Source organism: Eretmochelys imbricata, chromosome 24 (assembly GCF_965152235.1).
Source record: "Eretmochelys imbricata isolate rEreImb1 chromosome 24, rEreImb1.hap1, whole genome shotgun sequence".
Lineage (NCBI taxonomy): Eukaryota > Metazoa > Chordata > Testudines > Cheloniidae > Eretmochelys > Eretmochelys imbricata.
Window position 1 is genome coordinate 2,012,953 of NC_135595.1, and position 14,439 is coordinate 2,027,391.

General features: G+C 49.5%; 1 protein-coding gene across 1 annotated transcript; it reads left to right on the top strand.

The window, feature by feature from the left end:
• Positions 1 to 5,458: 5,458 nt before the first annotated feature.
• Positions 5,459 to 14,101, top strand: LOC144279503 (peptidoglycan recognition protein 3-like). The gene is made up of 5 exons (XM_077841042.1): positions 5,459 to 5,600; positions 8,300 to 8,397; positions 10,628 to 10,838; positions 11,861 to 11,979; positions 12,663 to 14,101. Exons 2-5 carry the CDS (start codon positions 8,349 to 8,351, stop codon positions 12,839 to 12,841), a joined length of 558 nt encoding a protein of 185 aa, XP_077697168.1. The 5' UTR covers positions 5,459 to 5,600; positions 8,300 to 8,348; the 3' UTR covers positions 12,842 to 14,101.
• The last annotated feature ends 338 nt before the right edge of the window (positions 14,102 to 14,439 follow it).

Here is a 14,439-nt window from a genome sequence, read left to right on the forward strand (position 1 = left end):
GGGCTGTCCAAACAAGAGGTCTCATTAAAACCCTAGCATCCACGTTCTGGTGGCGCAGCATTCCTCGGTGGGGCCCAGGACTCAGGAGGGGCAAGGAGGGGCCTGCCGAATCTAGAAGGGTGAGGAACGCTGCATGACTGGTTTGAAATAACTGCTTCCCGAATTAGACGTGGGTTGTGCAAAGGTGAATCTTTCCAGGACTGCAGGCCAGCTTCGTTTAATTGCTTATGGAGCTCCACCTGCCTCAGACTAGCTGTGCCCTCACAGTCCTTAATGAGCCTAGCCTCACAACCTCCCCAGGGGGCTGGGAAGCATTAGCTCCATTTCACAGGAAACTGAGGCACAGCGAGATTGAGTGATTTGCTGTGGCAGGTCTGGGAATAGAACCTGGTGTCCATAGTCCCAGGCCAACACCTTACCCACAAGACCACCCCCCGCCTTTAGCATGGGCTTTGGCTGGCATGCCAGTGCCTTTATGTTGTCAAGTCTGAAGCGCAGGGTCGATGCGCAGCAAAATCCACTCACACTAGCGTAAGGATAGCTAAGCGCTGGAATACGTGACCAAGGGGCCGAATGCCCATCACTGGAGGTTTTTCAGGACAATCCCCTGTCAGGGCTGGTGTAAGTTTACTTGGCCCTGCCTCAGTGCCGGGGGCCAGACTAGCAAACCTCTCGAGGTCCCTCCCAGCCGCACATGGCGACGATTCTGTAACGGCACACAGTCGACTTTGCATCTTGAAAACAACAAGGCAATGGAGCTACCAGTCCGTGTGACCGTGTATGGCGGGGTAGAGGTCACGTGACGCCGACCCGCACCAGTCTGCAAAGGCGGACGATTACTCCTCAGGGTGGTGGGACCCAGAACTCCTCCAGGCTAGACCGCTTGTAGGGAGCGCCTCTAAAGCTTTGGGCCTGGATTTCATAGGTGCTGGGCACCCACTGCTCCGACTGCCGGGTGCTGAGCGCCTCCGAAAAGTCAGGCCTCTACAGATTAGGTTCAGAGAAGCAACAAAATGCTCCATGCTTTGAAACCTTTCCCTTCCCTACCCCAGCCATGTGCCCTCCCTTACAGCTCTGCTTCACTTCAGCAGGCCCGGGGGGGTTAATTCTTTGAGCAGGAGCAGAGACGCATAGCATACCGGCCTGTTACCTTCACCTCCTCTGGTGCTAGAATCCCCCTTTTGGATGGTGGCCATGGGGTCATCTCCGACGCTTGGTTGGCCCCTGGAAGAAGATACCTCAGTACTGGAGGGTGGGGGAAGACCACGCACCAGATAAGGTAGGTAGGGGTATGTGTGTGTTGGGGGGGAGGACAAAGGAGAATGGGGGAGGGGCATCAGGGTCATATTGGGGCCCTCCCCAGAGGATGCACACACCATTAGATTTACATGCACCCCCTCGTTCAACTACAAATGAGCAAGCTCCATGTCAGAATCCCTGGGTCAGTTCTGTGGCTTCCCTTCTGCAGGAGGTTGGAACGGATAGTTCCTCCGGGCTGGGAATCGAGGGGGCCTGATCCTCAGCTGGTATAAATAGATGTAGCCCCACGGATGTCTCTGGAGCTCTGCTGGTAGGGGTTTAGACTCGATGACCCTTGTGGTCCCTTCTAGCCCTGTGATTCTATGATTTCCCCCCTGGCCTTAAGAATCCTTCAAAACACACATGCCCAGAGGGCCCAACCTTGCAGTGATCAGGCTGGCTTATCCAAGCTCCTGGAAGCGAGAGAGCGAGAGAGCGAGCATGTTCTGGGACGCATGAGTGTTGCAATGGGGAGTGGCAAATACCGTGCTAGAAACAGAAGGAGCCTTCCAGGGAAGCATATCGTGGACTGTGCCGGCACTTAGGAACATTATTAAACAAGGGTATTAAACAATCCGCTTGTGAGCCTCTCGTGGCTCAAAGGGTGCCAAGGAGCAGGCAGCGTGGATTTCTCAGGAACAAATCATCCCGCGCCAACCCACGTTTGCTCCTTTGACAGGGCGACGGGCCTAGTGGATGGGGGGAAACTGTAGACGTGGATTTCTGTCAGGCTTTTGACACTGTCCGACATGGCATAAGATGAATAAACTTCAAGGGAGTCAAAGGAGGTGCACAGGTGTCAGAGGAGCACCTGGCCCTGCGGGGACACCTGGAGCCCAGGGGCTGACGAGTGCCAGGGGAAAGGCCGGCCAGCTGCATGCATCCATCTCCTGAGGTAACATTCAGATTTCAGCCCATCCCAAACTCCTCTTCATGTAGCCTCCACCCCATCACCGTCACTGGTCTGGCCACTTCGGGGCTTCCGATCTGAGGTGCATAGCGCTCCAGGGACCCAAATCTGCTACCTGGTTCCAGCCACTGGGGGCGGGGGGGATTAGTTTTAGCCCAAGGCACTGCCTGGCTCCTGGGGTCAGTTAGAGCAGCCTCAAGGTGGTTCTAATTTGTGCTCTGGTTCTCACAGGCCCCTGTGAGCCGTGGAAACAGGGAGTAACCGTAGTGCGGCGCTCTCCGGCCACAGCCCTGATCCCATCCCCACACCAGCGGCAGTGAGCAGGGTGGGCTGCTGAGGCCCCCTGCACAAGGGAGCTTCCAGCCACTTTAAGGCTCCTTTTTCCTGCCGCAGTGACTTACAGGGGGTGTAACTGAGAATCAGGCCCTAGTAATGTCTTGTCACTGTTCTTGCTTCCTTCGGTGCAGAGTAGAAAAGGGCTCAGGGCCCCACCCGGCCTAAGTGGCAACAGAACAACACACGTCCCTTAGCGAGAAGCTGATGAAATTAGCAGATGACAAAAATAGACACCAGGAGATGAGTCTTTTACACACTGCGCAATTATCCTGTGAAGTTCATTGCCACAGGGGACTGTCGAGGAATGTTGCCTCGCCCCATTCGGAAATGGATCCAATGTTCACCAGAATCATGAGACCAGCATCTGCTAGAATAAAAAAATATGGGTCACCAGCCCTCATGCTTCAGGGCATGAACAGAGATCCAGGTAGGGTCAGGAAGGCGCTCCCCTCCTTCACTCCATGCTATGGGACTGCACAGCTGTGGAGGGAAGGGTGGTTCTTTGGTTAAGGTCACAGATCTGGGCCTCAGAATGTCTGGTTTCTACAGCTGGCTCTGGTTTTCTGTGCTGCTGCTGAGCAAGTTGCTTTAATGGCTCCCTGCCTCAGTTTCCCCACCTATAAAATGGGGCTAATAACGGTGCCCTGGCTTGCATGGGTGTCAAAGCCTTGGTTGCCAGTCAAGGGCTGTGGAGCTTGGATGCAAACATGGATTCAGATTTTTCCCAACCTTCAGTGGTGTTTGGATCAGGTCAATAAATCGCAGAGATCCCAGGCCCACTTCACCACTGCCTGATAAGGTTTCACTCCCGCTTTCCATGGGTGCAAATGACTGCACGAGGTGCTGGGCTACAGAGAGTCAGACCCGCCATCACCTCACCCTGCCTAGGGCAACGGAGGGCCCAATCCTGCAGGGTGCTGAGTGCCTTCAAGTCCCACAGTGTGCTCAGCCCTGGGCAGAACTGGGCCGGAAGCTCCTCATGTGGTTCTGTGCGGTCCCTTCAAGGGGTGAAATGGGGTTGAAAAGGGTGCAAAGCATGGCCTTTCACAGCTTGAGTCTCATCTCACTTACACGGGTTCAAATCAGGCCTGCTACATCCCCAGTGCAGGCAAAGGGCCAAATTCTACTCTCATTTACATCATTGTAAATCCAGAATAACCCCACTGACTTAAGCAGAGTGACTCTGGAGTGACACCAGTGTCACTGGGTGCAGGTGCTGGCCCCTGATCTATCTATCTATCTATCCCCAGACACCCCCTCTATCTATCTATCTATCTATCTATCTATCTATCTATCCCCAGACACCCCCTCTATCTATCTATCTATCTATCTATCTATCTATCCCTAGACACCCCCTCTATCTATCTATCTATCGGTCTGTCCTCTCTCTTTCTCCCCATTCTGCCTTTATTATTACTATGTGAAGTGCTGCTTTTAATGCATTATCCAGTTGCCACTGAAAAGAACATGAATGCAAGTGGGGAAAACATGACTGGAAACACAGCTGCTGTTTCAGGCTAGGCCCCAGCCCTGACTCAGAGTCCAGGCTCCTTTCCCAGTACTGTAGCATGAACGGGAGGTGACTGACACAGGACAGACCCGGCGGTGGGTGGTGGCAGCCCCTAGCAGAAGGCAACTTTCTGTAAGTTTCTGCTGCCGCCTGGTGGTAAGATACAGCGGGGCGGTGCTTCTCAGAGGGCCTCTGTCAATAGCTTTGACACGGGGCCGGATGTGCTCAGCGCAGTGTGACTTATAAGGGAACCATTAAAGCTCCTCTCTTGTGTAGGTCCTTTGACCAGGGCCCAGAGGTCTTCTCCTGAGCCCTTTTGGCCTCCCTTACACAAGAGCCCAATGTAGGGTGACCAGAGAGCAAGCATGAAAAATTGGGAAGGGGGAGGGGGAAATAGGGTCCTATGTAAGACAAACCCCCTAATATTGGGATGGTCCCTATCATATCGGGATGTCTGGTCACCCTAGCCCAATGGAGCCCTCTCTGTTCTTGAGCAGGAAGGGCCAGGTCCAGCCAGTGGAGGAGTTGCCCTGCATCCAGGAACCCTCGGGTGCTAACTCTCACAGTGTCACCTATGTTAAGCCCTTCCTAGCTGCTGGTGTTGAGGAAAGGGGTGTGTGGCCAGGGCACCCCTGCACCTCAGTGATCTCTGGCTGCGTTAGTGGGCAGTGAGTGCAGTTTAGAGCAGCCCTCAGACTGCTGTGTTCTGTACCAAGGGACTGGCCTGGGGCTGAGCGAGTGGGATCGGGGGCGGCTTAAAGCTTCCTCCCTCTCCTGCCATGTCTGGGCCACCCGTCTCAACCCAGCTCAGAGCTAGAGCTAGATTTGTGACCGTATTCCTGCAAACCTGTAAAATGGGGATTCCCCGGAAGGGGGAAGCGATGGGAACCTTAATTAATGAAGGTCTGAGCCCCCACTCGGTGGCGTTATCTTGGCCAAAATGGATTAATTGTGCCAAAGCATCTGAAATCTTTGAAAGTGCAGTTGCGTAAAAGTGACTGTATCTGGGAGTGTTTCTAAAGATCCATTGCACTAAAAGACCGATGAAGATTCATAGACGATTATAATTTCTTTGTTTCCTGATGCCTACTGAATCTCCCGGTATTTTGTTACACCCCTCATTAATGCCTTTAACAAGCAGGCAAAATAACAGACATTTTCTTCCTCTTTTTGAAGGAGGAATTTTTCTCATATAAGCTGATTAAACTCTTCCCAAATACCCCCTGTTTTTTCAAGGATAAATATAGCTCCTTGCACTGAATGGCATTTAATTGTTTCTGTTCCAGCCAGAAAACCCCCGTCTGAGCTCAGTTCCATGACATCATGGTCCACGCCCACGCCAAAGCCGGGGTTTCCAGCCGTGTGCACGTCCCGGCTCTCACTCTCCTCTCTTGAATCACAACGCACCATTTCCTGGCCAAGGGACTTTTTCCTTCCAGTGCTGTTTCAACATCTCTTTTCTCCCTCATGTCCACAGCCAATAAAAAGAGACACATCCCTCTGTGCCTGCAGAATGAAGACGCGGGGAGTTCGAGCCAGACCCAGGTAAACACTAGAAGCTTTTTCGCTGTTCCCTTGCTCTTTGTTTTGCTTTGGCATTTCCACCCCACCCTTTCTGTCCTGGCTCAAGCAGGCCTCAGGGTTGCTGTCACAAGGGATAGAGCCGTTCAGACTGCACCTTGTGTGGTATATCCGTGTAATAACCCACGCCAGAGGGAGGGCTCTGTCCCCTCTAGTGGCCGGTTCATGTAAGAGCCAGCGGTTGCTATCCCTTTTGCCAAAGCTGCAGTGTCTCATGCTTTGAACTCTGTAGGTCACAAGGGCTCATTCCCTGCTGTCTGCCTAAGTACAGCTGGTTACATTTGCACCAGTTACTGAGTCCTCTGTCTACCTTGCTGAGAGTCAGAAAGTGGTTGAAGAACATGGGGGAGGCCCAACTTTTCTGGGGACTTGAGCCCGTAGGAGTCAGGGTCATCTCCCCGCTGCAGACTCCTCTGGCTGCCTATTTACTCTGGGATGCAGGATTTTATCTGGGGTGTTGCAAACGCCCCAGAATACAGGCTCACGCCCTGTAAGCGTCCGACTGCTGGCCGGGTCTCGAGGTGAGAACTCTGCTCTGGAGGACTGGACCTGGTGTTTGAACCAAGGGGTAGAACTGGGCCAGAATTTTTCAACAACCTTTTTTGGGGGTGACAAAATGCCGATTGGTCGACACAGAAGCTGTTTCCAATCAGGGGCGGTTTCCCTGGATCTCCTGACCAGAAAAAGGGTTGAAAAGAAAAGTGTCAAAGTTGCTGAGATGTTTTGTTCTGGCATTTTCAAAATGAAAATTTCCACTTTGCTGATTCAAAACGACTTTTTGTTTCAAAATTGACACTCATTCCAGGGCCCGGCCCTCCAGGTCTGATCCATGGAGGACAGGCCTCTCTTACAACCCTAGCAGCTAGGAAATCTTAGCTCCTGCCTTTAGTTCTGGAGCTCACCGGTTCAATCCCTATGGAGCTGGTGTGGTGCTGACTGGCTAGGAAGGAGGGTGCAATGGTAAGAGGGGAAGCCTAGGACTCAGGAGACCCTAGTCCAGCTCCCTGCTCTGGCACAGATTTCCTGCATGACCCGGGGCAAGTCACTTAGTCTTTCTGGGCCTCACTTCCTCTTCTGGGCAATGGAGCTGAGAGCCCGGCCCCCCCTCGCAACAGGGTGGGGAGGATAAACGCATTACAAATAGCAGGGTGCTGCCATGCCATGTAACAATGGCCCAATAAGGGCCTAGAGTGGGTGGGGAGCGCCTGAGTCACCAGCAAGAAGGAATGAACTAAGGCAGGGTTGGGAGGATGAGCCAGAGAATCGGGAAGTTGGGTTTGTGGGGTTAGGCGCTGCCCTGATTCCAAACATGCAGCTCAACCTGATACTTAGAGAGAGAGAGAGAGAAAACTTGAAGTCAGATTAGAGAATCCGCCCTTTCCCCTCCACAGATACTAACGAAATTGTGCATTTGTTTCAACAGTGTAATTCCATATCGAGATCCCCATCGGAGAGGACAGCCATCAGCTCTGGCATCTGTCCTCTCCGAAAACTTGCCCTCTAAACTTTGCAGAACTCCTGGTCACATTCATGAGAGCTGATCGCACAGGCTCCTTGCCAAGGGTTTATTTCTATGGCTGTGATTAGAGCTGTTTTCAAGCGGTCGAGACTATTGAAAGTTTCTCTTTTGTTGTGAACATTTTCACAAGTCAGAATTGCTTTAGGAATGTTTATTGATCAGAAGCCAGGTTTTGGGTACATTTCAGTAACAATTTGCTTCAAAGTGCCATGAAAAATGTTGCCCCCAAAATAGAAAATGAATCTACTCCGAATCCTGCTGAACACAAACAACGTTGACATTTTGCAAATGTTCCCCAAATTGTTCTTCTAATGTTTTTGACTGGCTGTTGAAAGCAAGGCAGAGGCTCCGAAGTCAGGGAGGTGTCGTAACGCGGAGCTGAGAACCCCTAAATACCTTTATAAAGCAGGGCCCAAGGGCAGGGACTGGGTTTTCCTATGAGTTTGACCAGCTCCTAGTACAGAAGGTTCCTGATGACAGCTGGAGCCTTTGGATGCTACCATAATACCATTAACTAGAATTCCAAACTATGTCCTGGTGCATTCTTAGCATCCTGCCAAGCCAGACTGAAACACACGAGGGGGGAAATCCTACCCTGATGGAGGTGGGCATGTGGGTTGGTTGTTTAACCACAGGAAGGCTGTTGGGTTGATAGAGTTGTTTTCTTCTCTAGCCCTAGGAATATACCTAGGTCCTGTTGCCATTAATGTTTGTCATGTCTTATGTCTTTGGATGCCCATAGGTACCTCTGGTCCATACAGCAAATCACAAACATCAGCATTATTTTCACTAGCTATAATCTCACTTGCATTGGCTTGGGAACTCAGGGGTGGGGGGAATTCTCCCACTGGGCAGATGGTCCATGCATCACTCAAGCCCTGTTTTGAGGGTGGAAGTGAAGCCTGGGCCTTGAGCTGGCTGTCCGTGCACACCCGAATTCTAGGTTACAATCAGGGGCCAAACACAAGAGGGGGAAAATCCATCCCTGGTGTAACTTCACTGATGTCCATCCAGCCACGCCACCAACAATGTGGCTCTGTGTTTTGGACTTCATCGTTTGTCAGTTTCTTTCCCTGCATTAATGTTGCTTCTTGAAGCCCTAGAAATTTTTTTCTCCTGGTGTAAAGTGCAGATTTGTTTCCAGGTCACTGTCATGCTTCTTGCTTGGAGATTTTAACTGAAGGCCTCACAGGATGTTCAGGCTGGCTGCATTCCTCTGTGCTCTGTGTGCTGTCTCGTGGGGTGAGTCTGGGGTTTATCTTACTCACAATGCTTTCCGTTACTTGGCATGGGCAGGCAGAGTGTTGGGGTTGGAGCCAGCAGAAGTGGGTTCTGTACTTGTCTCTACCACTTTCTCGGTGTTTGACCGAGACCAAGACACTTCACTGCCCTCAGTTTCTCCTAACCTAAAGCAGGAATAGTAATGCAGCTCTGTTCAGCCTGGTACGTGGCACAAAGTTATACAAAGGAGAAGCTGCCCAGAATGTAGCAATTAGGAAGGATAGTAGGGGTGTCTTAAACACTTTGGAAGTGACAGTCACTGAAATGTCGGTTACTTACAGCGGGGTTTTATGTCAGGGAATTGGAGGGAGCAAAGGCGCATGGGGACATCCGAGATGTTCAGAGAGCACTGCCGGCACAGAGGCTGATGGCGGCTGCATCCCTTTGCAAAAAGAAAAGGAGTCCTTGTGGCACCTTAGAGACTAACCAATTTATTTGAGCATGAGCTTTCGTGAGCTACAGCTCACTTCATCAGATGCATACCGTGGAAACTGCAGCAGACTTTATATATACACAGAGAATATGAAACAATACCTCCTCCCACCCCACTGTCCTGCTGGTAATAGCTTATCTAAAGTGAGCATCAGGTTAGGCCATTTCCAGCACAAATCCAGGTTTTCTCACCCTCCACCCCCCAACACAAATTCACTCTCCTGCTGGTGATAGCCCATCCAAAGTGACAACTCTTTACACAATGTGCATGATAATGAAGTTAGGCCATTTCCTGCACAAATCCAGGTTCTCTCACTCCCTCACCCACCTCCAAAAACCCACCCCCATACACACACAGACTCACTCTCCTGCTGGTAATAGCTCATCCAAACTGACCACTCTCCAAGTTTAAATCCAAGTTAAACCAGAACATCTGGGGGGGGGGGGGTAGGAAAAAACAAGAGGAAATAGGCTACCTTGCATAATGACTTAGCCACTCCCAGTCTCTATTTAAGCCTAAATTAATAGTATCCAATTTGCAAATGAATTCCAATTCAGCAGTTTCTCGCTGGAGTCTGGATTTGAAGTTTCTTTGTTTTAAGATAGCGACCTTCATGTCTGTGATTGCGTGACCAGAGAGATTGAAGTGTTCTCCGACTGGTTTATGAATGTTATAATTCTTGACATCTGATTTGTGTCCATTTATTCTTTTACGTAGAGACTGTCCAGTTTGACCAATGTACATGGCAGAGGGGCATTGCTGGCACATGAACTTATCCTTGCAACAAAGCCCGTTGCCAATTGTGCCCACATATCTATTCAGGGGACACCATCACAGGGCCTAACAACATCAGCCACACTATCAGAGGCTCGTTCACCTGCACATCCACCAATGTGATTTATGCCATCATGTGCCAGTAATGCCCCTCTGCCATGTACATTGGTCAAACTGGACAGTCTCTACGTAAAAGAATAAATGGACACAAATCAGATGTCAAGAATTATAACATTCATAAACCAGACATGAAGGTCGCTATCTTAAAACAAAGAAACTTCAAATCCAGACTCCAGCGAGAAACTGCTGAATTGGAATTCATTTGCAAATTGGATACTATTAATTTAGGCTTAAATAGAGACTGGGAGTGGCTAAGTCATTATGCAAGGTAGCCTATTTCCTCTTGTTTTTTCCTAACCCCCCCCCCCCCCAGATGTTCTGGTTTAACTTGGTTTTAAACTTGGAGAGTGGTCAGTTTGGATGAGCTATTACCAGCAGGAGAGTGAGTCTGTGTGTGTATGGGGGTGGGTTTTTGGAGGGGGGTGAGGGAGTGAGAGAACCTGGATTTGTGTAGGAAATGGCCTAACTTCATTATCATGCACATTGTGTAAAGAGTTGTCACTTTGGATGGGCTATCACCAGCAGGAGAGTGAATTTGTGTGGGGGGGTGGAGGGTGAGAAAACCTGGATTTGTGCTGGAAATGGCCTAACCTGATGCTCACTTTAGATAAGCTATTACCAGCAGGACAGTGGGGTGGGAGGAGGTATTGTTTCATATTCTCTGTGTATATATAAAGTCTGCTGCAGTTTCCACGGTATGCATCTGATGAAGTGAGCTGTGGCTCACGAAAGCTCATGCTCAAATAAATTGGTTAGTCTCTAAGGTGCCACAAGGACTCCTTTTCTTTTTGCGAATACAGACTAACACGGCTGTTACTCTGAAACCTGCATCCCTTTGGTTCATCTTTCTCTCTCTCCCTCCAGGGTTTTTCTGCCTTCACATTGTCACCCCAGGCAAGTGGGGCGGCCGACCCGCCAACTGCTCATCGCCTCTCAAGTCAGTGCAGCCTGGATACGTCATTGTGCTCCACACGGCCGGCGGCAGCTGCAAAACGCGTGCGGAATGCAACCAGCGGATGACGAATATCCAGCATTACCACATGAACAACAAGGGCTGGTGCAACATTGCCTACAAGTAAGAGGCAAAAGCACATTCTTTGGCCTGATCCAGCAGAAACGCGGGCATGCGCACTCCCATCAAGCCGTTACTCACGTGCATGAAGGCATGCACATACGTCAAACCTTTGCAGGGTCAGGGTCTAAGATAGCACCGATTAGCACATGCTCAGTCTTGTAGCTAATGCACATAACCAGCTTTATGCAGTAGCTTTAGCTTTTCATTCAAGCTGATTCTGGTCAAGAGATGAGGAAAAAGCATGAGAAATCTGGATAATGTAGGCCAATGTTTTCAAATGTGGAACCCTATAATTAGGCACCAAAATCCATGTTTAGGCAGATAAATAAGCTACTGTGAGCTCCCAACTTTGGAAATGTTGGTCGTATTTTTTTTAACTAATCAGCATGAATCTATAACAAATGATTCGACTCATTTAGTGTTTTTGTTATTTAAAAAAAACATTGGATCTACCCTCAAGAATAAAGATCCACCCCCCACGCCCCGCACCCAGAAAACACTCGCAACGAAAATGAATGTTTTACCTGCAGAGCTGGTGAATGCAAACAAACAAACAAACTAGTGGGAATTTTCCAAAAAAACGTATTTTTATTGACACTTCAGAATTTTAAAATAATATCAAAATACATCAATCGACAACAAAATTCCAAGCAACTCTAGGGTGGGTAGAAAATCCCCACGCATTTCTATGAAAATATTTTGGTGACGTTACAAAAAAAAATTATGTTTCTCTTCATAGAATGTTCAGAAACTTGTTGAGAAACTTTTGCCCAGTTCTGCTTTTCAGATCCTAACCTGCAAATCTGTCTTTGCTGTGGCTTTAAGCTGCGATCCTCCAAAGCTGTTTTGCTCTTTGGATACTAATGATAGCAGGGTGATGGGTGGAGGTATAAAGGTAGAATTCTGGTTAAAATGAATGGCAATTAGATGTCTGGATCTCTAGGCAGCCTTAAGGTGAAAACCTCAGCCGTGTATGGATGGCAAATTTTGGATTAGAAACATTTCCTTTCCCATCCCTGCAGCTTCCTGATTGGTGAGGATGGAAAGGTGTATGAAGGCAGAGGCTGGCATACAGAAGGTGCTCACACTTATGGTTTCAACGATATCTCTCTAGGCATTGCCTTTATAGGCGACTTTACAGGTAAGCGCCTTTCTTGGCTACCGTTTTCCCATGGCTCAGAGACTTGGAAATAGGGTCACTCCAGAAGTTGGATGCTCCCACTGGCTGTGGAGATTTTGTTCAATTGATCTGGGCATTTTACGGCCATATTCAATAGGAATTGATACAGGACGTAGAGCTTTTGATCTGAGATTTCCGAGCCATAGGTCAAGTTCAGCCCCATGCTGGGAGACAGCATCAGGCCTAACGCATGAGAAGTGACCTCCACCCATGGTGCTAGGTGCTGTACAAACACAAAGAGCTTAAGCCCAGCTCATGTGCAGCCACAAGCCAAAAGGGACAGGACATCGCTGGCGTGGGGGCAGCTTTCTTAAAGGCTCCCAGGATGTCTGCTTACTTGGTCCTTTCCATTAGTCTGGCACCTGTCCTGCGTTCCAGACCTCCTCCCCATGACCCATGCATAGCCCTCTGAATCGCTTGTGGGGGGTGGGATGGACGAGCTGGCTGGGTGATTACACTCCTTATGAATCCAAGGGGACGCGCTGCAGCCTCGCCCAGGTCTCCACAGTCCATCCTCCCCATCTCTCTCCTAAGCACCTGCTCCAAAAAAGTTACATTGATTCATGGGGCCTGTCCCATGTCAGCCCCCAGGAGGTGAAGCCGGGCAGGTTCTCTGAGCCAAATCCCTTCCTGGTCTCTTTCAGGAAGGTCTCCCAACGCTGCGGCCTGGAAAGCTTTGAAGCACCTGCTCCACTTCGCCGTTGAGAATGGCTACTTGTCTTCTAACTACCTCCTCATGGCCCACGGGGACGTCAGCAACACCCTTTCTCCTGGGCAGCACATCCGTAAAACCCTCAAGAAGTGGCCGCATTATAAACACTGAACGCCACCAGCCTGGTGAATGATGCGCGCAGCTCTTGAAAGCTGAGGATGCTGGCCAAGGGAGCCGGCTCTGCTCATGTGCTTAGCATATAGAGAGATATATTTTGACTCCTAAATGTTGCAGGTTGGATTCTCAGCCCCAGTTCTGTCTGCTGGGCAATGCATGGGGGAAGCAATCTGGCTGCATCTAGCCAGTTGAGAGTTCCCCCGTTGAAATTCGGAGCTGGTCTCAGACCAACAGAGCAAATTCTTGTGCCGATTGCCCAAACACCTACACCCTATGATTTCAAAGGGTTTTAGGCACCTTGTTGCTTTTGAAAATTCTCCTAGGTACCTAAATACTTTAAAAAATCTGGCCCTTAGAGACCATAGCCAGCTGTGGTTAATTAGAGCAGCCCCTAGACTGCTCTAATTTATGTCAAGGCTGGGTCTGGGGCAGCATGAGAATTCAAGGGAGATAACTGGCTCCTGACTGTCCTCTCCACCTTGCACCAGGCATATCTTGCTGCAGGGGAGAATGTGGCCCATAGCAATAATATTTTTTATTATATTTGCGTGAAATTCAGTCCTGGGCAGAGGGTTTATGACTCATTTAAGGCTCACTTAAACCCTGTGGCCTGAAGACCAGTGGTGATGCAGGATCAGGCACTGAGTGTTTCCAGCTTCCCTCATCTGTTTAATTACAAAGCTGAGAAATCAGCAAAACAAACTTGGCGTAATTAAGGACGCGGGCTAGCCAGGAAAAACCATGTGACAGACAAGCTCCTCTTGCTTTACACCTCAGCTGATGAGCTCACAGAAATTTGTGAACGGTTAATTAATCCTACACTCTTGCTGGGATGTAGGTCTACTTTACAGAGGAGTAAACTCAGGGTCACTGACTTTCTTAAGATTACACAGCAAACAAATGAAAGAGGCAAGAATAGAACCAGGGAGTCCTAACTCCCCGTCTGTTCTCTAACCCCTAGTCTGCACTTTCCTTCCAGAGCTAGGAGTAGAACCCAGGAGTCCTGACTATCAGCCCCGCCCCCTCCTCTAATCTCTAGATTCCACTGAAATTCAGCGCTGTGCATTTTCTTATCAGATCCACTGGGCTAGAAGTGTGGACTCAGGGATGGAAGCATTGCTGAGCTGAGGTCTTTGTGTGCTCTGTCTGGGATGGGGCAGGTACAGTATACTTTGCAGCCCACGAAAGGGGGCCCAGAGCCAAGCCTATAAAGAATTGTAAATAAAGGGACAGAGTCTGTGTTCGAACCACGTGCTCAGCTTGTGTAGCTCCGATTTTTCTGCTCTGGCAGCGCCTGCTTTAGCCTCACTCCCCTGCAAAGGTTTCACAGTAGAACGAACCTCAGAGTTACGAATGACCAGTCAACCACACACCTCAGTTGGAACCGGAAGGACGCAATCAGGCAGCAGCAGAGACAGAAGGAAAAAAAAAAAAAAAGCAAATACAGGACAGGGCTGAGTTAAACGTAAGCTACTAAAAAAGTAAGGGAAAGCAGCATTTTAAAAGCATCTTCTGCATCGTAAATTTTCAAAGCTGTTTTAAGTCAATGTTCAGTTGCAAACTTTTGAAAGAGCAGCCAGAAGGTTTTGTTC